At 40.6% G+C, this 24,657-nt stretch overlaps 2 protein-coding genes across 2 annotated transcripts; both read right to left on the reverse strand.

The window, feature by feature from the left end:
• Positions 1 to 406: 406 nt before the first annotated feature.
• LOC105268676 (zinc finger protein 423) lies at positions 407 to 24,657 on the reverse strand. The gene is made up of 6 exons (XM_011308433.1): positions 24,444 to 24,657; positions 23,298 to 23,468; positions 22,908 to 23,211; positions 22,587 to 22,758; positions 2,508 to 3,457; positions 407 to 2,321 (listed from the first exon to the last, which is right to left on the reverse strand). Exons 1-6 carry the CDS (start codon positions 24,573 to 24,575, stop codon positions 628 to 630), a joined length of 3,423 nt encoding a protein of 1,140 aa, XP_011306735.1. The 5' UTR covers positions 24,576 to 24,657; the 3' UTR covers positions 407 to 627.
• LOC105268609 (zinc finger protein 626) lies at positions 18,842 to 20,769 on the reverse strand. Its single transcript, XM_011308305.1, has 2 exons — positions 20,729 to 20,769; positions 18,842 to 20,461 (listed from the first exon to the last, which is right to left on the reverse strand). The coding sequence occupies exon 2, from the start codon at positions 20,428 to 20,430 to the stop codon at positions 19,369 to 19,371; it is 1,062 nt and encodes a 353-aa protein (XP_011306607.1). The 5' UTR covers positions 20,431 to 20,461; positions 20,729 to 20,769; the 3' UTR covers positions 18,842 to 19,368.

The raw sequence follows: 24,657 nt of genomic DNA on the forward strand, positions 1-24,657 counted from the left end.
GGAATGCAATTTTTTTCTATTCCATCAGGAATTCGTGGTAAAAAGGATTTTCAATAGAATTATCAGAATGCTTCATGTGGTTCATTAAAAACATTAGAAAAAGCATTTGGAAATTTTTAGGAAAGTGCCATTAATTAAAACCCCATTAGATCCTCGCCATATAACTTCCCCAAAGAATCAAGCACCAATTAATGTTTCATTAGAACTTCATAATTGTTTCTCCCGCTATTGTTTCGAAGGGAAAACTTGGGAAATAATATAACGATGGAGAAGCCCAAGGAAACGCTCAGCCCCCCGGGGCATCTACCTTTATCCACGATATCATGAGCACCAGAAGTTTTTCCGCGCAATCTTCCTCGTTATAAATTCTCCAACGAGGTAAAACTCCTCGACAAATAAAACCACCTTGAGCATGAAAAATATTTATTTCCAACTTTTCAAACTGTACACAAAGTACCAGAACACCCTAAATATCCTTAAACCTTAGCAAAAATACAACTTGCGTTAACTCAAATCAGTAAATCTACTTCTATTAAACAAAATCCAACTATCGAATATCTACAACTACTGAGAAATCTGGTCCTGATGAAGAAAAAAAAAAAATGCTGAACTCCCGACGATAGCTAATTACTCGCTGATCTCCTCGATTTGGTCGACCTCCTCGTCAGACTCCTCGCTCTCGAACTCCCCTTCATCCTCGTCGTTACCGATATTCACAGTCTCTTGGAGGTACCCAGCAGTGAATTCATTGACCAAATCGGCAATAGGCATAACAGGAAGTGGTGGATGCGGCCCAGGATGTGTTTTTCTGTGGCAAATGAGGCCAGGCTTTTGGGTGAATGCTTTTCCACATATGTCACAGACGAAAGGCCTTTTACCCGTGTGAATTAGCACGTGCTGTCTCAGCTGTGACTGTCTGGCAAATGGTTTAGAACAAATTGGACAGGCGTGTGGTTTACTCCCAGTGTGAACTGCCATGTGCCTTTTAAATGAATCCTTCTTCGTGAATGTCTTACCACACTCAGCGCAAACTATTTTCTCTCTCTTCTCGTGCTGTGTCACCATGTGCTGATCCAAATTCTCCTGAGTTACCATTCTCCTCTTGCAGATTGGACATTCGTACTTTGGCTTGTAATGCGCCCATTTCTGGTGTACGTACAGTGATCCAGTGTTTTGACACAATTTGCCACACACATCGCACTTTATGGGGCTCTCCTTGTGATGAAATCTCACGTGATTCGTCAGATCACCCTTGACCTTAAATTTTTTGGGGCAAAACTTGCACTGGTGCTCGTATTTGTCGGTGTGTTTTCTTATGAAATGAGACTGGAGTGAGTGCTTTGATCTGCATACAAAACCACAGACAGCGCATGGAAATACAAGACTACCCTGTCCCTTTCTCGGCCAAGTCTCGTGTTTTCTCTCGAGATGGGCTGCGAAAAGGGTCTTCTTCAGGGTTCTGTAATCACATACTGCACAGATGTAGGCACCATCCTCTTGGATGCACACTTTTTTCTTGTGGGTCCATGCTACGTGCTTTCGAAAGGCTATTGCTGATCCAAATGTTTCACCACATACTTTGCACTTTAGAGTTGCTGTTGTCGTGGGTATAACTGGGCTGTATTTTGTTTTTCTTTTGCTCTCGATAGTGGGAGATGTTTCTTTGGTCACGGGCTCCACGTCGTCCACTTGCTCCTCGTCCTCGTCCTCAGCGTCAACTCCCACGAATTCAATTGCCTCCAGTTCTTGTTTTGCGTAATTTGGTACCTCCTGGGGCTGTTCCTCGTCGTCCTCGAGCTTCTCGGTGTCCTCGTCAGCTGTCTGATTGCCCTCGATCTCGGGGAGAATGGATTCTGATGTTTTTAATTCCTCTACGTTCTCTGCCAGTTTCTCCAGGGTTATCACACTCCCCTCGATCTTCACTTGATACAAATCCCCTTTCTCTGCTTTCTCTGAGTCTGTTATTCCGTTTAGAAGAATGGGTTTCACGTCGTCGGTGAGTTCCTCAGGCTCTTCACCCTCTGGCGATGACAATTGGTAGTCGTAGAAACTCTCGTCGTTCTGCAGAGTTTCTCCTTCTGATTCAATAACTTCTAACTTTGGTTTTGACTCGTTGTGGGACTCCTCAGGATCCTCGAGATTTCTGATCTCCTCTGGGTCCAGTGGCTCCTCATTCTCAGGGACAAATGCGTAATAAGGCTTTCCATCGAACTCCAGAATCTGCCACTTTCTCATCACAACTGAGGCTCGATCGAAGATGAAGAGACCGTGATCCTCATCATCTCGTAATTTCTGTGTTGATCTGCAAAACAGGAAATAGTCTATCAGTTTATTCATTATTTCAGAAAAAGAAAAAGTCAAAATGATGCATCTGTGGAGTTAAATATTCGATTAGAGGATTGAGGATGTTTTATCATCATCAGGGAGAAAGAAAGTTTAACAAATTCAAAAGTAATTTATTGATATTACTGATAATGTTTTTATAATTATCACAAAATAAGTTCAGCTCTTCTTCAATGACTTGACGATGTGATCGATTTGAACGTGGGGTAGGGGTGGTAGGTCTCCTTTGTGCTTTTTCCTGTGGCCAATGAGTCCTGATTTTTGGGCAAATGATCGTCCACACACGTCGCAGATGTAGAGCTTTTCACCAGTGTGCAGGAGAAGGTGTTGATTGAGACCGCACTGTCTGCTGAAGGTTCTGCTGCAGATGCTGCATCTGTAGGGCCTCTCACCAGTGTGAATTCTCATATGTTTTCTCAGATCAAAGACCGATGCAAATGTTTTTCCACACTCCTCGCACATCTTTCGCTCCTTCTTCTCGTGCTGATACTTGAGATGATGAGCAAGATTTTCCTCAGTTGTCAAGCACTTGCCGCATTTTTCACACGTGTATTTTCCCTTGTAGTGGGAGTATTTCTGGTGGAGGTAAAGGGAGTGTTTGTCTCGGCAGGATTTACCACATACGTCACACACCACCGGATCATCGCTGTGGCTTCTCTTCAGGTGTGTCGTCAGGTCACCCTTGATCTTGAATTTTTTAATACACTTGTCACAACTGTACTCGTACTTTTCCGTGTGTCTTCGGATGTAGTGGGCATTCAGGGTCTCCCTCTTGGCGCATATCATGCCACACATGTTGCAGCTGAATTTTTTGGTACCCTCTATACGCGTTCCTGGGCTCTTCATCAAGAAATCATCGTCTGTGTGATTATCCGAGAGGTGCGTTGACATCGTCGGCTTGTCATTGCACTTGAATCCACAGAATTCACAGGAAATCAAGTCCAGGAAGTCCCGAACAGCCTGCGGCGATCTTTTTAATTGAGAATTCAGTGAATTTATCGGAATCCTCGGTCTTCCTCCGTTTTTCAATTTTAATATGATCCGGGGAGTCTTCACTGACGACTTTCTCTTCTTCAGCGGTTTATCTTTAGACCGATTTATATCTCTTCGTCTCCTAAAACACAGAAATATGCTCATGATTATCTGTCGTTAATTCTTGTCTCTCTCCACCTGCACATTTGATAATGATTGAAATAAATTGATCATAATGAGTGACAGCAATTTTATTGCATCAGTTACATCTCAATTATTCAAAATATCGTTCAGTATGTGATCAATGAGTACACGGGGAAGTGGTGGATGTGTTCCAGGATGTGATTTACGGTGGCTGATAAGCCCCGGCTTCTGGGTGAATGCCTTTCCACAGATATCACATACGTATGGTCTAACACCAGTATGAATCAACAGGTGTTGCTTAAGTGCTGTTCTCCTTGCAAATGCTTTAGTGCAAACATGACAGCTGTATGGCCTGTCTCCAGTGTGAATTCTCATGTGAACTTTTAATCTGCTATTACGTGAGAATGACTTTCCGCACTCCTCGCAGACGACGTTCTCCCTCTTCTCGTGCTGTCGCAGCATGTGCTCGTCGAGATTCACCTGGGTAACCATTCGCCTTTTGCAAATTGGACACTCGTATTTGGCCTTGTAATGCGCAAATTTTTGGTGTACATAAAGGGAATTGCTGTTTAAACAGGTTTTACCGCATACGTCGCAGATGACTGGTTGCTCCCGGTGATTGAATCTCACGTGATTCGTCAGGTCGCCTTTGACTTTGAATTTTTTTCCACACGTTTCGCATGTGAATTGGTAGTCGTCCGTGTGCTTGCGCGTTATGTGCACTTTCAATTCGTATTTGTTTTTATTTTTGTAGTCGCACTGGCTGCAGGAGAAGAGCTCCGTGTTTGGGGTTTTTTCCGTTTCCTTGTGCTTTTTCCAGAGGTGAGAGTACAGGGATGCTTTTTTCTTCGTCTTGAAGGGACAGTTGCTGCAGAAAAATATCTCTGGTTGGATGACGTTGTGCTTTCGCTTGTGGGCGTAAAGTGTATTTCGTTTGGAGCATGAGTAATTGCACATGTCGCACTGGAGGGGTGAGGGGGTGGATTTTTTGGGGCGAAGAGTAATTGTGTAGATTTCCATGCTGGATTTTTTTGAGGAGTCCTCGGGGAGTGACTCCTCCAGCTCCTCCAGGATGTCCTCTTCTAAGATCTCCTCGTTGATCACCTCAGGGACTTCTGGTGAAGATTTTTTTGATCTTCTGTCTCGAGGTTGAGGTAATTCTCTTGTGGATTTATTATTGCGCATTTTTCTTCGTTTATTTGTCTTCAGAGAATCCAAATGTCTTTTGTGGTGATTAATTTGTGTGTGAAATCTCTCGTGTCGCCTCATCATCTTCTCCAGGGGGAATTCAATGTGGCATTCCTGGCAGAAGTGGCCTCCTGGGGCTCGTCTAGAACAGAAATAATGTGAATTCATTAGTTTAGAGTTGAGCGATGTTTAATGGTTTAATTGAGTAATTTATTTTATTACTTTGAGCAATTTTTGTAATTCAGGGAAAGTACTCCGGAGAATTATCAGGATTAATTACCTACTGTATTTTGAATTACACAAACACTTCACTCCCATCTCCTGAATATTCTCGAGGTGTTATTGAGTTCCATTAATTGGAGAGGGACTGGAAATAGACTTATTCATGGCGAAACTGTATTTATTTCTGTTCTCTTCTACCATTCAAAGTTCACTCCAATTATGTCCCAAGTATAATTATCATTGGTTCAACCAGCACACAGTTATTTCTGTTTCATCGACTTCTCAGTACAAATTCTGATGTACAAACTATTAATATTATCATGAAAAGTTTCTTATAAATGTATTACAAAACATTGAATTCAACATTAAACGCCCTAATTACTACGAATTGACTATAAAAATTGACAAAGCTGTAAAATAAATTCTCAAAACATGAAGAGAAGAACACGTGGAATTCACAACAATTTCCACATCTGGTATTTCTCGTTCTTGAATAATTGAAAGCTCGCAACGACGTATTGTGTGAAGTACTAAACGATTTAACGATTTTAACAGAGAAATTATTCGAAAAATATAAACATCTTCAACAAACTCTCAACGCTGATAACCGTTATCCTAGATTTCATTGCTTTTTCAAATATTATTTTATGATTCTTGAGACTCTTGGTGGTTCCTCAGTAGCACCAGGATGAGCTCTTCTCCAATGAATTATCAAAGATCTTCTGTATGTGTAACTTCTCGGGCACAAATTACACTTCTGTCTCCTGAGATGATCCACCGCCTCCAGATGATAATTCAACATCTGATTGGTGGCGAATTTTTTATTGCACTCGTTGCACAAAAAATTACACTCAAATGTGTCGGCGTGTTTTATTCTGTGATTACTCAGTCGAACCTGTGAGACGTAGGATTTGTTGCAGCCTTTTACGTCGCACTTTAAGAGTTTTAGGGTGTGTTTTTTGTGGATGTGACTCTTGAGTGCAGCTTTGTTTTTGGATATTGTACCGCATACTTGGCATGTCTGTGGACCACTCGTGTGATGATCGATGTGAATTCTCAAGTCCTGTTTTGAGTAGAAATTTTTTCTGCAGTAGTCGCACTCGTAGGAGTCACTCCCGTGCTTTCTCACCTGGTGCTGAGTGAGAGAATTCCTGTGGGTCGTTTTGAAGTCGCAGTAGAGGCAGTAATAAGTCAGGATGTTGTTCAGGTGTTTACGATCGATGTGATTTCTCAGGGTGTGCTTCGAAGAGAATATTAGCTTGCAATCGTCGCACTCGAAGGCTTTCAGGCGTTTTCTCTTTGCTTTTGGCTTTGTCGGATGTTTTAACGGTTTCAGAGATTTTTGAGAGGTACCTGGGGCCCATTCGTCCTCGGATGACAGAGATTTTCCTTCCAAACCCCTTGGCATCAGGTTCTCGTAGTCTTCGTGGATTATTTCGTTGATTGTCGTCTTCTTTTGCTTTAAATTTCGTTTTTTGGGGGAGCATGCGGAACTTCTTTTGTTGACTGAAGAAGACAATCGTTTCAAGTCTCGTCTCGGGGACTTTGTAGACTCTGGAGAGGTCTTCAGAGACTCATCCATGGAAGGGAGTTCTTTTATGGAAGATTTTGAAATTATTTGGTGTATTTTCTTTGCTCTTTTGGGATTTGATAGCATTACAGGTGGCCAGTCCTCGTCTGATAACTCCATAATTTCCTCTGCTTCTGATCTGATCAGGTTCGATAGAGTTATCGAGGGTTTCGGGGATATCTTGATGATCTCGAATTTGATTTTCGAATTTTTTGAATATTCACCCAACACTTTTCGCTTGGATAATGGCAATTCATCCAGAGTTCTGAGGCTTTCATTGTCATTCGAAGATCTGAAAAGATCACTGAGCACCACCACCGGATTCATCTTCTCTCTTTTAATCAACTCTTCGATATTAATATCACTTGATGCCGATGATTTCACTGGTTCAATATTTTCTTTAGATTCTTCTGAGATAATCCCCGTGTGTTCCCTAAAAAGAAAGAAAGTAAAATAGATGTTAAATCGTCGACGTTATTATTCAGAGACACAATCCAGGACCAGATGACAATTTTCTAAGGACGAATCACATATTTCCAGATTGTCATGCACTGATAGATGACGAGAAAAAAAATTATGGGAATCAAGCAGGAGAAATGACGAATTAATAGAGAGTAGAAGGCAATCAATTATCTTGATTTATTCAATAGAAAAGAATAACATTATTATGTGAAAACATACAGGATCACAAAAAGTCTGGAGAAAACTCAGAAGAAAATCTCACGATAATCAGAGGCCCAAGCTCAGGATTGACTTATCACAGTCTTCATTTAATCTGAAATCCCACTAATCACAACAAAATACAAAAAGATCAATTGATTAATCATCAATTGAATAAATTAACTGGCATATTTAGGTCCAATATATTCGACACTAGTCATCTCTCTCCCGAATTACTCCCCTCATATCTCCGAGTAGTCCAGATATTTTAATTGGTGGCAGAGGTGGATGAACTCCAGGATGTTTCTTCCTGTGGTACATCATCGGTGATCTCTGGGTAAAACTCTTACCGCACACGTCACAGACGTAGGGTCTCTCACCCACGTGTGTCAGCAGATGGATTTTCTGGGAGCTCAGACAGCTGAAGCTCTTGTCGCAGATAGTGCAGATATACATTTTGTCATTGGTATGGATCTTGAGGTGTTTTGTCAGCCCATACTTTCCATTGAATCTCATTCCACAGTGTTCGCACACAAATACCATCCTGTGGAGTTCTGTGTGACTGTCGAGATTTCTCTGGCTTTTGAAATGCTTCTTGCATACGTTACACTCAAACTCCTTGTCTCGGGTTTTGTGTTTGTAGTGTTTGTGGAAGTAGAGTGAGCTAGCGCTGGCATAGGATTTACCACAGATATCGCAGATGCAGGTGTCAACGTCGTGATCCTTCATGTGGGTTGTGTAGTCACCCTGGATCTTGAACATTTTGCCACATATTTTGCATGTGAAACTCCAGCACGATGTGTGCTTTCTGATGAAATGAATCTTGAGGTAGGGCTTGGATTTAGCTTGAAATCCACACTCCTCGCACTTGTAGAACTCCTCGGGCTCCTGGTGAATATCCATGTGTCTCACGAGGTACTTTCGCGTCTTGAATGATTTATTGCACACTGTGCACTTGTGGGGACGTGAGTCACTGTGTCTGTACATGTGACTCAATAGTTTACTGCGTCTGTCAAAACTCGCTGGGCATAATTCACATTCATGGGGCTTCAACGTCACTTCAATTAATTCAGGGACTTGTGCTGGTTTTGGAATTCTTCTTGGCAGATGTTCGATCCTCTTTATTACAATCTTCTTGATATCATTACTCTTCTTCGGTTTGTTTTTTGGTGACTGCTTAATTATTTCCTCTGGGCGAGGCTCGATACCTCGGGTTAAACGTTTCTGGTATCTGCAATGAAATGAGAATCTCATCAGGTGATTCATTGAATTCACAATTGGTTTGTTTTTTTTTTCGATACGTGCAGTCTACTGACATTTTTCTACCATTCCAACACTCAAAATAATCTCTCCATCCGAGTAAATAATTACACCACAACCTCGATAATTTCGTTTAAACGTCATTCCGATTTATTTATTATCCCACAAACACTTATAACGTATCAAGATACTCCTTAGCAAGATGCGCGATTCTGGTAACTTCGTCGAATGGTGGAAGTGGTCCCTCGTGTCTCTCCCTGTGCCTCTTCAGGCTCGTTCTCTGGCTGAAATTCTCTGAACAAACGTCACACTTGTACGGCTTTATCCCTGCATGAACGAGTACGTGCTGATAATAATTTGTTATCGAGTAGAAGACTTTTTTGCATATTTCACATGTTGTGCCAGACCTGTGGGCCCTGTCTCTGTGATTAATCAGTGCACGATGACCTGGAAATACCAGTCCACACTCTTTACACTCAAGATTTCTTCCATCCTTGTGTTTTTTTCTGTGGGAATCGTATCTCGCTTTGGACCTGAAACGCTGTCCACAGAGATCACAATTCTCATCGATAATATCAGCATTTTTTTTCTTGTGCGCGTCCTCGTGATTCTTCAGATCTTTGACAATTTTGTGACAGAATCTGCATTCCTGGAGCATGTGAGCACGACTCATGTGAACAAGAAGATCAGCTTTTAATTGAAATGGCTTGTCGCAATCGTCGCAGGTGAATTTAGCCTGGATTTTGCTGTGTGCTCTGACGATGTGGAGATTGAGGCCATCTCTCCTCTTATATTTTTTCTTACACTGGTGGCAGGGAAATACCAGGGGATGTTTGTGAGTTGCCATGTGCTGGTTCAGTCCTGTTTGTGTGAAAAAACATGTGTCACAGTGTTTGCATTTGTATGCTGATTTGTGGGCTGATGATGTGTGCTTGTTGACAGCAGCACGATCAGCGAATTTACGATGGCAGATTGGGCATTCCACTGTTGCACTCAACATCTGGTCGCGTGTGCACAGGGGATCTTTTGTTGGTAGCATCAGTGGTATGTTTCGGGCTATCTCTTTGTCACCGAGAATCAGGGATGTTGTTTTTTCACCTGATGGCTTGCACACAACCACAACTCGGTACGCTGCTGGTGAGGAATGGGCTATTGTTTCCATCATTCCGTGTCTGAAATCAAAATAGTGGGGATTAGTGGTGACTCAGTGATTTGTGGAGGATTTTATCTACTAATATTTCTGGGGGTTTCAGAAATTTCGAGTTAGTTTGGAGGAGTTTGTCTTTTTTTTTTTTGCCACGATTATAGGCGAGTCCAGGTGATATTTTTTTTATACTTTGGTGGAAGCTGAGGCTGAAAATTAAGGAGAAGATAATTAATACTGATTTTTTAGTGGATTTTAATATTTAGAGAAGTTTTACTTACTAGTTTCTTTTGGGGATGAACCGATGCAACTGGAGCTGGGAATCAGTGAATTCGTCTGGTGGTCAAATATATAAAATTTGTTTATTTCTGGATTTTTTTTTTTCGGGTTTTACATTAGGCGATGGGTTTTGATGTCTCACTATCAGCGTCTCAATGTCGAGGAGTGAACAGAATAATTAAATATATCGTGAAAATTTTTTTAAAAACCATTAAAAAAAAATTAAACAACACTTATCTCTTCATTCCCAACAGCTGAGACAACCAGAACAGAACAGAAAAGAACAGAATAGAGAAGAACGATTAACTATTTCTCTATAAAAAAAAATTGTCTCAATAGTCTCTTCATTAGTCTAACACTTTTTCACTTGCACAGGCCATTGCCATTCTATCAATATAAAAAATTCATGTACATTAAAATCTACACGGATTTTTAGACACACGTGGATTTCTGGTGAGCAGTGAGATTTCCCTGACAGGAAAATCCCCTGTGACAAATCTGACAGACATAAGGTCGTTCTCCAGTGTGTCCTCTCCGGTGTATCGTCAGAGTGCTTCTCTGTGAGAAAGCCTTGGGGCACTGATCGCATTTGTAAGGCTTTTCACCAGTGTGAACTCTCCTGTGCATCCTGAGATTCTCCGAATCAGTGAATCCCTTTCCACATATATCACAGACATAGGGCTTCTCCCCAGTGTGAATCCTCCGGTGTTTTTTCAGATGTTCAGCAGAGCTTAGGCTCTTACCACAAAAATCACAGAGATATAATTTCGTGGGATTGTGACTCTCTTTGTGTCTGAAGAGTGATCTCTTGGTTGCCAGGACTCTTCCGCATATGTCACAGGCAGTACTCGTTACTTTATTCGCCTTCATTTCGGGATGATTTCTTCTGCAGTGAGCAGATAGTTGTCTTTTGAGGTAAAATGCACTCCCACACACTTGGCAGACGAATGGTTTGTCCCCGGAGTGGATGTTGTAGTGCTCCTGCAGGTCTATCGCTTTTCGGAATCGTTTGTCGCACTCGTGACACTTGAATGGTAGATCTGCCTTGTCTGTGTGCCTTGACATGTGAATACTCAGGGCAGCCAGAACTGTTGTTTCGTAATCGCACTCTTTGCACCTGTAGCTGGGGAAAAAGTGTGTTTTCTCGTGTCTCGTTAGGTCCCTGTACAGTCGAAATTTCTTCTCGCAGTGTTTGCACGATAATTCACCAGTTGTGTGTCTCAGCAGATGCTTCTGAAAATTACTCTTGTGGCGAAATGTCTTCTTGCACGTCTCACACTCCAATTCGACCTCTGGCCTTTCCTTTCTGGAACTCTGACACTTGTTTTTTTTAATCGTGTGCTTTTTCGTGTGTTTTCTCAGTGTTAGGGCTGTGCGAAATACTCGGCCACACGTGTCGCATGTATTTTTTCTCTTGGGTTTGTGCAGTTGCTCGAGATTGTGGATGTCCAGGAGATCTTGGGAGGGAAAGAAGAGGCCACAGGGCTGGCAGTGATATGCCAGGGGCATGTCCTCTTGGTTCAGAATGTCGTCGGTTTTTATTGGATCTTCTGGATGAATATTGCTGGGAGGGGTCGACGGTTGACACGGCGAATCACACGGGGCTAAGGCCACCTGCAGGAATCTGAAAGTAGAATTAAAGTGTTAAGAGTTTAGATGAGCTGCTCTCGTACTTTATTTATTGGTGATTTAGTGGATTTTACTCCTGGGTATTTGGCCTGGAAAAATAGAGGTTCTGGTTAATGATCTTCTTGGGTATTTTTTATTTTTATTGTTAAATATCACGGATTCTCCTTGAAAACACATGGAATTTATTATGGAAAGTACAATTTTTCACTCTTTTCTTCTAAATTGTTAATTCACCCTCTCGTGTAGAAAAATTCTTTAATAACTTCGATAAATGTTTCTTTTTTTCTTTATAAAAATATAATCACTGTTCGTTATTCCTGTCAATCCCCAATTGTGGAATTACTGTGGACTCTGCTGTGGGCATTGAGCAGTGCTTTCGATACAAAACTCTTCTCGCATATGACACACTGATAGGGTCGCTGACCGGTGTGATATCGTTTGTGAATGACGAGTGTCGAGTGCTGGGTGAAGGATTTTCCACAATTATCACAGGTGTAGGGTTTTTCGCCAGTGTGTGTTCGTTTGTGAACAACGAGTGTTGTTTTCTTGTGGAATGCTTTGCCACAGACATCGCACACGATTGATTTTTCACCACCATGTAGTCGCAGGTGATCCTGGAGTGAACCCCTTGATGACACTGATTTTCCACACAGATGACAGTCAAATTTATTATCACCTGTGTGTGACTTGACGTGAACAACCAACGAATTTTTGTAGGCAAATATTTTGCCACAGAATTCACACTGGTGCTTGATGGGCTTGAAGTTGGGATCGTGAATCTTGAGGTGGCGTACCAAAGTGTGATTATTTGGAAATGATTTGTTACACCAGTGACACACGTGCTCTTTGGCTCCGTGTTTAATGTTCATGTGGCCATGGAGATCGGCATTTGTGAAGAAACCCTTGCCACACTGGTTGCAGTGGCACATGTATTTGTCAAAGTGACGTCTTTGGTGGGTTGACAGTTGTGATGTTTGGGTAAAGGCACGACCGCACACGTCGCAAATGAAATTACGCTCTCGTGTGTGAATTCTTCGGTGTACAGCCAGTGTATTTGTACGTTTGAACGACTTGTTGCAGATGTCACAGTAGTAGGGACGTGCATCGCTGTGAGACACTTGATGTCCGTCGAACAGATTTTTCGACTTGAATTCCCTCTTGCAGATTTTACACGTGTACGTTGCCGAGGGTGGGGGTGGTGTGCACCTGGGGCTAGTCGAATTTTCAGGCACTCTGAAAAAATAAAGAGAAAACGCACTGGTGAAAATTACCGTTGAAAATCGTTTAAAATTCACTCTTTCAATCTCGAGAGATCGAGGATTAACATCACACCATTTTCACCCCTCATTGGCTCTAGTTTGATGTGATGAGGGACAGGTGGAGGGAGAATTCACCTCATACGTACCTTCCTCCTCAAAAAATAACTCGATACAACTCAAAAAAAATCCTCGAACCGATGAACCTCATACTCAAATCAACGAATAAAACACGACAGTGTTGATTACCCAATAGATTCGTTTATTGAGATTAAAAAATATTTTTTAAATATTTACAAAGATTTATTCCCCATTCATTCATAGAATGTCAGAGGAGAAGTTTCTCCAATCTTATTATGTAATCGCCTCCTAATTATGCAACTTAACATGTGAATTCAAACTTCCTTGTTGGGAAAATCTCTTGGAGCACACACGACACTCGTAGGGTTTCTCACCAGTGTGTGTCCTAAGGTGCACCATCAAATACTTCTTAACACTGAAGGCTCTACCACATATTTCACAGATATGGGGTTTCTCACCGGTATGAATTCTCATATGAATTCTCAGATAGGTCTTGCTCGATACAGCTTTACCACACATATCGCAAGTGTATTGATTATCACCAGTGTGTATTCTCATGTGAACCTTGAGTGCTGCTTTCCAGTGGCTCTCGAAATTGCAGATACTGCACTTGTGCTTCTCCCTCTGTATCCCGTGGGATTTAACATGAGTACTGAGATAAGCTGCACTGGCATAAGCACTGTTGCATATTTTACATATGAAGGGCTTTTCACCTGTGTGAGTCAACAGGTGTCTCTCGAGTGTTTGATTTGTGTAGAATCCCTTATGGCATATCTCGCAGAATGTCGTGTACTCCTGATTGTGTCTCTTCTTGTGGAGACGTAAATCGTAACCAGAGACTTTTGATATTCCACATATGTCGCAGGTGAATCGCTTGTTGTGCTGTTTAGTGTGGACTTTGAGGAATTCTTCGGTTTTGAAGGCTTTGCCGCAGAGCTGGCAGGGAAAGGGCCTGTCATTTTGATGGGCCTTGATCATGTGCTTCTGGAGTTTTTCGTCGTTTGGAAATTGACGCTCGCACTCCGAACAAATACCACCTGAGGACTTGTGGCTTCTCTGGTGTCTCGTGTACTGGTGCTTCTTCCGGAATTTTTTTGAACAGTGGAGGCACTCGTACGTTGTTTTTGGTTTTGAGGGCTCTGCGGGTGGGGCATCTTCTGGGGGATCCATCAGGGACTCGGTCATCGTGATGTCGTCGTTGTCTATTATTTCGTACAGATGGGGATCGTCGGTGTCTGTTTCGATTGTATATAACTGGTATTCTACAGCGTTCAATGACTCGGGTTGTGGATATATCAGGTCCTCCTCTCGTAAGCATCTGGAAATTATAAATCTCGTAAATTCTGGGGATGTCTCCGGTCCGTGGAATATCAATTCTCTGTTATTACCTACTCGTTTTTTAGGGATTTATGGGATTTCTCTTCGTTTACCTCTGGAACCAGTGGTCAGGCATTGAATTGAAGTTAATTCGATTTGCAAAACGTCATATAACGTAATTGATTTTTTTATTTATCGTTTATCGTCGATGAATTCAGGTGATTTTTTAAAATTTTCTGGCCATGTGCTTCCCTAGATAAACTCTATCACTGGATCGAGGATTTAATGAAATTGAATTCGATTTGAAAACGTAACGTATTTATTATCTCATTGGAACACGTAATTTGTGATTAAAAATTTAATTGGATGGTTTGGTTTATTTATTCTTTCGTTGATGAATCTTCATGTGGACTGTCACTGATTCCCTCTGGGAAAATCTCTTCTGGCATATTTTGCACTCGAAGGGACGTTCTCCGGTGTGGGTTCGTCTATGAGTGATCAGATATGCCTTCGAGCTGAATGTCTTTCCACAAAATTCACACATTTCATTTTTTTCACCGGTGTGTGTTCTTACGTGTGTAGGCATGTAGCTTCTTGTTATCATTTTCTGGCAGAATTGACATGATATTTTACTCGCACCTGTGTGCTTTCTCAGGTGTCTTTTGTAGTAATCACTCCTTGTCGTGGAATAATCACAAAAATTGCAGTTGATTTTCTCGGTATCTGGTGGTGGTTTGTGAATGGCCATGTGTTTACCGAGATAAACTTTATTGCCAAATGCCTTTTTGCATATTTCACATTGAAAGGGCTTCTCGCTTGTGTGCTTTGACATGTGATAGTCCAGTGAGGCTTTTAAATAGAAACCTTTTTTGCAATCTGGACAGAAATATGTGTAATCTTTGTTGTGTCTGCGTACGTGGAGCTGCAGGTAGTACTTTGAGGGCATTTTTTCGTCGCATATGTCACACGTCAGGGTTGAACTGTGTCTCAGCATGTGGTAGTTCAGATAAACTTTTCTTTTGAAAGTTTTGCTGCATATTTCGCATCTGTTGTCCTCGCGATTCTCAGGGGATGGGGTTCTACGTCTTCGTTTTTTCTTTATTCTCACGAGTTTTGGTAAGGGTAGCTGGGGATTTGGTGGTGGTGGTGGTTGGGTTCTCTGGAGTTGTTGGGCATGCTGAAGAATCAGCTGAGGATTTAGAATCAGTAGCTGGAATTGTTTAATGTGTGACTGAGGAGTTGGAACTGGTGCCTCAATTTTTTCTACCTCATTCTCGGCTTTTTCAATTTTAGCCTGGGATTTATCCACCTTGTCAGCTACTCTCATTAATTTTAACTTGAGATTATCGTCATCTGACTGTGTTTTCACGTCTTTTAATCGGGATCTGAAATGTAAAAAATTTTCTCGGTTTTCATTGATGAATTTCTTTGGTTTTGTTGGTTTTTATTCTTTTCGTTTTGCCTCGACAATTGGATGGGGTTTTCTTTTCGTTCAGGACTTCAGGGAGATATTGAGAATGAAGAAAGATTTATTGAAAAGTATATAATGTACTTTATTCAGATTTATTTTACATAGAATTCTGGTGAAATTTCAAAAATCAACTCCACAGTTGATCATTTATTTTTTTCCCTCAACGAGATTTATCCGGATAAATTCATATAATTCGTTCCCTCAATATCGTTCAGTATTTATGGTTCTTCATCATTTACTCGTTGATAATAAAATATAAAAGTAATTGGTGCATCGTCCCTTATTATTAATCTGACAACTACCCTAAACAATTGCACTTATGATTAGAGTTGCCTCTGACAGTACGAAAAAAAAAAACAATGTATTTGACCCAGAATTATTGAATTAATCTCTTCTTCGGAATGTTCTCTCATCGAGTAAATGAGTTATCACTAGATAAAAAAGATAAATCCGAGATAAAATGCATCGTGATTAAATGCACTTGCACGTTTGATCTCATTAAAGTTCTGCTCATTCTAACGCACATCGTAATCACGTTCAACTAAGGCACAGTGTTCTCCAATTCACATTGATCCTCTCTATTTACACACAAACACACATTCAGTTCAATTACCCTAACAAACTCAATTCAATTATCCTAGTAGATTCGAACATTTTCCTTGTGCACGAGACGATTTTCTAAGTTCAACAGAATATTATAAATTCGAGACAAAAAAAAAATACTGAAGCTGCACTACATTAAACAAACCACTAAATCTCGAAGGAAATATCCTGAATTAAGAGGAATTAATCAATCGATATCGATAATTCAGTATTGAATAGTTAAAAAGTAAGTCGACTTATGCCCCAGTCAAGTTTTCCGGAAATATCTCCGAATCCAATAGAAATACCGAAATGCTCCTCTGAACCTTTTCTGTAGAATAAATTCCGAGGTTTAAAAAAGGTTCTCACAAAAATATCGCTATACGTCTCCAATTCCGAAATATTCTCCGAAAACTCCGATCTGGCTCAATCGACTTTTACCTCTTCTTTACTGAATCAAATTATCACAGATTATTCACGTAGAAAAAATCAAGATCGAACCTCCAGCCCCTGATTCTCGCCGAAATTTCCCCAAAGTGCCATCCACAATAAATCAATCAACAAATTAATTCCCCTCGAGCTGAAAAATATAATTAATTAGTCGGACGGCGTCTCCGAGCAATCACTTGTGCGACACAATTCGTTGTAAAATAAATTAAAAAAGAAAAATCCCCCGAAACCCTGGAATAATGAACCCCTGAAAAATAAAACCTAACCAGGCAAGAGAACAGCTACACTTTCGAGAACAGTCGTGTGTGGCTGTTCCTGAATATCATCATCAATTTCCTCAGTCTGCAATTCCTCAAGAGTGAGATGCTCACTCTGCTGATCATGGAGATGTTGAAATCCATCCTGAAGCTGCTCGTCCTTCATCATCTGCTCTTGCTGTGCCCTGGCATTCTGCTTGGCATGAGTTTTGAGATGACTATTGAGCATTGTTTTCGAGGCAAATGATTTCTGGCAAAATGTGCAGGGATAGGGTCGATCTCCAGTGTGTCCCCTGAGATGAACGACAAGTGTTGTCCTCTGGGTGAATCTTTTTTCACAATGAGTGCACTGATGTGGTCTTTCACCAGTGTGCGTTCGCCTGTGAACACTCAGATAATTCTGTGATATAAATCCCTTTCCACAGAGATCACACACGTGTGGCTTCTCACCCGTGTGCTTTCTCACGTGAACCGTTAAATAAGTCTTGCTGGAGACTGCCTTTCCACATATGTGACAGATATACTCGTTCTGGGGTCCACCACCACCGTGAGTTCTCATATGAACAAGTAACACTTGCTTTCTCGAAAATCTCTTGTTGCACAATTCGCACAGATGCTTTTTCTGGGGTGGTACGTAATCGGGTTGATGTAGTTTAGCATGAAGCCTGAGTCCCTGGCGATATCTGAATGTTGCATTGCATATCTCGCACTGAAATGGCTTCTCCTTGGAGTGAATCAACTGGTGCTCCAAGTATATATTTCTCGCGTAAAATCCAGCCCCGCATATTTCACAGCAGTACTTGTACTCCTGATTGTGACGTCTCATGTGATTTATCACATTCTGCTTGTGGACAGAGCTGTATCCGCATATTTCGCACGTGTGAATTTTTTCAGTACTCGGTGTGTGCATCTGCTGTTGATGTTTACGCAGTATTGCCGTTGTTGTGAAACTTCTGCCGCAGTGTTCACATACGTACACTATTTTTTCATCCTCCAATTCTTGATCTAGCTCTTGATTATCATCGATTTGTGTTTGAAGTGACTCGTGTGTCTTAATATGCAACGCTAATTCATCCTCACTCATGAAACCATCTCCACACAGGGCACATTGGACTATTTGACTCTGTACAATCTCGTCTAGGCATTCGTCGTTTTTAGATTGAAGTGATTCAGTTAGTACAAGTTCAGTATCTCCATCGACTAACACCTTCATTTCGACGTTGCAGTCATCCTGCGACAGCATCGCAAGTTTTGATACATAGTATCTGTAAATAAGAGACAACAGGGGGATCAATACAACCTGTAGGAATTATTTCCCAGTGGTTTTATTTATTTATTTATTTATTTTACACTAACTCCACTTTAATCTCAATGGTTGCTCTCATTGGATCGACTGACCTGAGGACTTCAATGAATTATTGAGAGAATAAATAAATAAATGAGTACTCTGAAATAATGACAATGGGGCATTATGCGGGGTAAAGTTGGCTGAAGTCATTGACCGTTTTCTCGTGTCATCCAAGTTCGTCTAGTTTCGTACAGTTGTGACTACGTAAAGCCACAGGAAATCGATTCCACAAGGAGAGTTGCAAAACGCAATACACGCAGGCGCACGCTCTCAGGTTAAAGTGAAAAGAAAAGAGAAAAGGAAAAAAAAAATGAATAAAAATGCTTGGGAAACGATAACATCTGTCCTGTGACGCGAATTATAATCGATAAGGGGGCAATTTAACAATTATATCTGTCCTGCATTCGGCTTCCCCTCGATTGCCCTGAAATTAAGTTCAAACAGAAGAAGTAATTGTTCTTGTTCGTTCTCGATTGAAAAAAAAAGAATTTATTCCCCCAAAATGAAATTAAAAATCACAAGTTGAAATGATAATTGTCTTCCAACATTTGACGAGTAGAATATCGTAGAGACCCTTGAGATTTTACCCTCTTACCTTGGCCAGCAGTACGTCACCTTGACTGGAATAAAAAAAACAATGAGCCTGAAGAAATGAATAAAAGAAAATGCCAACTTTATTTTACTTTATTGAGCTTCGTCAATTATTCAATGAGCAAGAGAAAAATTGATAACGACCGATACGTTACGTTCACGATAAATTTACATTGAATATCATCAACATTGAGTTATTGAATACGTTGTACACCGATTTGCTTTTTTTTTTTACTTTTTCATATGATTGCACTAAAATTATCACATCATAGTTAACTCATTAATCATTACAGCGGCTACTGCCAATTTTTGGCAACTCGATTTATTGAGCCCTAATTACTCTAAACGTTCTCTCATATAATTCGCCTGGATTAATTTCAACATCAAGGCACGATAACCTAATGAAAGAGGTATTTACTCTTTGGTAAAAGGCACATTTCCAGTGGTTCAGTAATAAACAAATCTTACCATTTTTTTTTTTGTTAAAATCACTTCCCCCGAATACTTAACAATTATCACAGCGATAACGTGACATTGAGCTCACCAATAGAATGAACGAATACAATTATCATTTTCGCCCCCCACACCCCTACCCACACACACCTCAGTGTTTTTTCATGTGATTGAGCATAATCGTACGAGTTACAAAACCCTTTCCACAAAGTGTACAGGTGTAGGGTCGTTCACCCGTGTGATAACGTCGATGTACAGTGAGGGTTGATGCCTGTGTGAATGATTTACCACACATTGCGCAGAGATAGGGCCTCTCCCCGGTGTGAATACGCTGATGTACAACGTAGTACTTGCGATGTGTGAAACCTTTGCCACATACATCGCAAACAAGTGGCCTAGACCTGTGAACAGCCTTATGACTTGTTAGGGACTCGATAGTGAGGAATTGTTTGGTGCAGGAGTCACAGGGATAGGATACAGGTGGATCAAGAGGTTTATCAATTTGTGGTGCTGGCATAGATTGTTGCATCTGTCCAATTGTTCCACCGGTTGTTGTTCCCTGCTTGTGAGTTTTAGCGTGATGATTGTAAAGGGTTCGCGTTTCAAAACGCATTGGACAGCGTGGACACACGTAGGGTTTATCCTGACCAGTCGTGTGCATCTTCTTGTGACGATCCAGAAGTGTTCTGTATCTGAATGACGCCTGACACTTGTCACATCTGAATGGCTGATCATTCTGATCGTTTGTCATCATCTGATTGATTGATTGATTGTTCAATATGTTGCTCTGGGCTATTTGTTGGGGATTTGTGTGGGTCACCTCGTGCATTCTCAGGTGACTCAAACATGGAAATCCACGACCGCAGTATGTGCACGTGTATTTTATCTGATTGTTATCCTGTTTTGGTATTATTTGATGGCACATTCTGATGTGATAATTGAGCTTTGGTACACTACGAAAGTCCAGGCCACAGTTGGGACACTGGTGGGTCTCAACGTGAATCTCCAGGTGATCCAGGGTTGGTTGCTCCAGGGATATCAGAGAGGTGGAGTGGGTTGGATGGTGATAGGATGATGTGGGTACAATGTGTTGAATCGTTGGGGATAACATGCTCGGATAACTGTTGTAGATTCCTGGCTGGATCAGGCTGCAATAGCCAGCGAATGAGCCGTCACCAGTTTCTGGGGATGGCGATAGAATCTGGCGTAGCATGCCTGATAATCCACCGAATGATTCGCCTTCCCTGTAATTCGATAATAATACCTATGGCTCGGGGATCTATATTGGTGGCTTGCACCAGTTGACGAATTCAGTGACAGGCGGTGATTATTTAAATTTTTTTCATTATCTTTTATTATTTTTTTATGTTGTGATGTCTGTGGTCGTGCTAGGTGCGATGCATTGCTGATGGCCGTCGTAATATCACGCGAATTCAATCGACAATTAATTGTTCAACAGATTCAGGGGATTGAGGGAGATTTCTTTTTAAATTTAATAATCAATTTCTCACCTTTTTGTGGCTAGTGAAGGCTCCTGGGGTGCTCCGCCGTCTTCGCGATTGTCTTCCTTTCACTTTCTCGATGAATAAATATCTCAAGGCTGTTGGTTAAGGAGAAAAATTGCAAATGGCAATTGGTTTTTTTTTTTTTTAATTCTCAGAGTTTCGTGAAGAACTACTGGCGCGTTAAAGCTTGCCGAGTTGTTCCTTTTATTTCGTCTTTGAAGATTTAAATTGATGAAATGTGAAAAATTCGGGGTGATAGGTGATCCTGCAACGCCTTGAGGTGTGCAGGGTCATTCTCTTTTTATCGAGGTGGGGTAAAATGAAGAAAAAGGGTCGAGGCAGAACCGGAGGAGCAGCAGCAGCACGTGAGCCTAAATGGACTGCAAACGATTGAGTCAAGGTTCGTGCGCTGCGCTTGAAAACCGGTTCGCCAAACTGACATACCATACTCTCGAGTCCCTCCACTTTGCACGAAGGACATGACTATGTCCTACGACGTGGGCGACGAGAGAAATTTTCAATTTAAAAACGCCATTTAAAAAGTCACAAATGACGATTATCAAAATGAGAAAATCATCAAACAATAAAATTCAGAACAAATAATGCGCGAGGCGCACTCAATAGTGGTCATAAGATTCTTAATTATTAGAATTTTTAATATTGTTGGTTTATAAATAATAAAATACTCGCCTTTGTGGATTTATTATAATCAGCATCCTCTTCGTGTTGCGATAGTTTAATCGTAATTCGTAGGCTTTTCGTACTCTGAAGCTCCTAAAGTCCTTTTTCAAAACACTCGACTCCTTTTTTTTTTCGTGGATCATTCTCTTCTCGCATATCAATTCACGGTACTTAGGTCTAGGTTATTTGTATTGTTATTTTTCAGGTGGGTCCATTGCTCTTATCGGTTATTTGTTGTTTGAGGTAATTTATTCGGGGATGGAGGTCAGTGATTCCTTGGCCAACCGATACCGTACGGGTTGTCTTGTTTTTTTTCTTTTAATTATTACTCTTCAAACGAAATTTTCACGACCTATCGATCGTCAGTGGTTCGACCAACTCGGGTCGAGTGCGGCATTAGTGCCTTCACGTAAGCGTGGGAATATTATATCGACACATGAAACATATTTTTGTGAACAGAAAAGTTCCATTTATTTTTCAATCAATAGCGATAAATAAAAGGAAAACAGCAGTTGTCAATCTACTCGAAATTCCAATGGAATTAATTATATTTTTTGTTGTATGGGAATTTTTCTGTTCACCAGGCACAATATAAAACTGAAAAACGTTCAAATATTTCCACTGATTTTTATTGGAATTTATTGGATTTTTTTTATTTGTTTTGGAAGTTCTTGATTTGGTGTTGTCTTTAGTTTAGTCCGGATGACAGTGCACAGGGAAAATTGTTGATTTGAACGTTTTCAGGTACATGCTGCTGTTCTTGATACACATATAATATTTATGATACCCAGCAATTTGCATGCATAAAGAGGGGAAAAAGTTTAGCTCTTTTTTTTTTATCGTGTCATAGTTCTTGACGAGTGGTGAATAGCGAGCAAACTGCTGGGGATCTGAGGGGCCAAAGATGTTTGTGGGGTGTGTAAAAACTTACCTCAGGGTTTTAAACGTAGAGAGAGTAAAAAAATTGTCGATGAAGAGGGAAATCAGCAGGGGGTAGCCAAATAAAATGAAGAATAGACTAATTGATAGACTGAAAAATTGAAGTTGATATTTTTTCTTTAGCTTATTTGTTTTTTTTAATCAGTCAAGAGGAAAACGTTTGGTGTTAGACTGTTTGTGGTCTCCACAACAGCATCTTTGGCCCTGGACTGTAATTTTAATGGAAATCGAGTGTTAAACTCACCCAGACTTGGGATCGCCCTCTGATGATGGCCCCATCACCATCTCTGGTATTTCTGAGAGCTTCTGCTGTTGTAGACCCGATGGTCCTGCCTCGTCGCAGGGAATCGTTACATTAACAAATGAAGGCTCTACGTTTCTACCAGTCTCTGGGGTCTCTTCTTTCACATTAATTCCTAAAAAAATCATCAATAATTATCAATGATCATTTGTTAAATGATTCTTCATTGAATATGCATTGATTGTTGATGGAAAATAGTTTTGGAGTGATAGAAATGGAAATTTTATTTTTGGACGTGATTTTAGAGGTGATTTTTTTATTTACCTCCATCATTATCACAATCGTCATCAGAATTATCTTCATCTTCACTCTCTTCCTCGTCCTCCTCGTTATTTCCACTTTTTCTCCCTCTGGGAGACTGTGCACTTGTACCTGGGACAGCTTGAATGTTATTCCCACTTGATGACATTGGTACTGAGGTGATTTGTTGCTGATCTGTGGTCATTATTATTGGCATTGTCAGTCCCATTTGGTCCATCATGTTCATGTTCATGCTGTTTTGGTGATCTTCTGATTGCATCACTGAGCTCTCCAGTCTGTTTTCTACAGTCTCTTGCTTCATCAGTTCCTGGGGAAGATTCAGGGGTTTTAATGTTTCATTCGTTGTTTTTAGGCAGTTGATCATTCAGTGGATTCTTTTTTTTTTTTACTTACTGATTCCATGACATTCGATACGTAACCCTGTTTGTCCTCTCCATCCTCTCCAAGCCATTGCAGCAACTGCTTCTCAGCATTTGCTGTTGTATTCCAAAATTCGTAGAGCAATTCTACTTTGTACACACAATCGTCACAGATTTTCTTGGGGAGTTTGTCTTCTCTTCCTACCTGTAACGTCAAAAATCATTGGTTTTTCAATGATTTATCGATATTTATGGGCATCATTTTCTGGTGGATAATGAGGAGAATTCAATTTTTTGATTGGAGATTTGGGGAGTTGACATTTTATTTTTTACTGTAGCATTCGGGGGAAGCCACAACTTTTTTTCAACTTCTATCCAGACTGTAAAAACTTTTGCAGAATAAAAAATTCGATGTAAATTGATCCCAACAAAGCCGCCATTAAGTCTGGACAGACGGATTTATTCAGCACCAGCCACTGGCTAATTCGATATTTATCAGTATCACGTGTTATTCAGGGGAAAAAATTGCGGTTTTTTAATTGAAGATAGCATTATGAATTCAGTTCTGCACATTGAGGTGCAATTGATCTGTCTATTCACGAAATAATTATTAAAAATTTCATGACGATCCTCTTTTAAATTGCAAGAAAATAATCATAAAAGATAAATATAGACTAAAAAAAATTAGTTTTCAAACGTTTATTCAAAAAATTTATAGCACGTGAACAAGAAATCCCCTAGAAAGTAGAATTTTTTAATTATCTGAAATTTCGAGAATTCCCAAAAATTCTAAAAACCAAAAAAAGGAAAATTCAAAAATTCACCAAAGTGCAGTAATATAAAAAAAAAATTAAACAATTCCATATAAATCTCTAGATCATGAGGTTAGTTTTGAAAAATCGTGTGAAACAAATGAGAAATAAAAGCGCGGCAAAAAAGTCAATTGGCGTCCCAGTAGTTCCGGCAGTATTGGCCCCCGAAAAATTCCAGAAATTTCCGCAACCCCCGGTGCATCCAGTAATCTATAAATTTATAGTAAATTTATCAAAACGACGAGTGGTCGTGGAATAATCGCAACAAAAGAGCGCATTACCACCGCATACAACAACAGTATCGTCAAGATGGCGGTTCTGTGTGATAAAAAAAAAAAGGAGGACATCTATGGCGTAGTTGGTTTTACCTTGACCGGCAGGCACGCAGCAATTTTGAGAAATATCTGTCGCACATCACCCTCACCCTCGAATATTGGCACGGATACACGATCCTTAACGAGACACAAACGGCACAAGTCCATGCAATCGTAGGACGACATTTTTCATTTATTTTTAACGCCAGTTCGAGTGGCTTGAGACCGCGCCCGTTTGGGGACGCGTACGTTTGTTTGATTCTCTCGT

The sequence above is a fragment of the Fopius arisanus genome, unplaced genomic scaffold, assembly GCF_000806365.1.
Source record: "Fopius arisanus strain USDA-PBARC FA_bdor unplaced genomic scaffold, ASM80636v1 scaffold00059, whole genome shotgun sequence".
NCBI lineage: Eukaryota > Metazoa > Arthropoda > Insecta > Hymenoptera > Braconidae > Fopius > Fopius arisanus.

What these genes read in the sequence shown, in the direction of transcription:
- LOC105268609 (XM_011308305.1), bottom strand. Translation starts at nt 20,430, where the DNA reads ATGCTACGCCAGATTCTATCGCCATCCCCAGAAACTGGTGACGGCTCA.
- LOC105268676 (XM_011308433.1), bottom strand. Translation starts at nt 24,575, where the DNA reads ATGTCGTCCTACGATTGCATGGACTTGTGCCGTTTGTGTCTCGTTAAG. An exon ending in CTGCGTGCCTGCCGGTCAAG is followed by an intron (nt 23,469 to 24,443) that starts GTAAAACCAACT and finishes TTGACGTTACAG; the next exon opens with GTAGGAAGAGAAGACAAACT. An exon ending in TATCGAATGTCATGGAATCA is followed by an intron (nt 23,212 to 23,297) that starts GTAAGTAAAAAA and finishes AATCTTCCCCAG; the next exon opens with GAACTGATGAAGCAAGAGAC.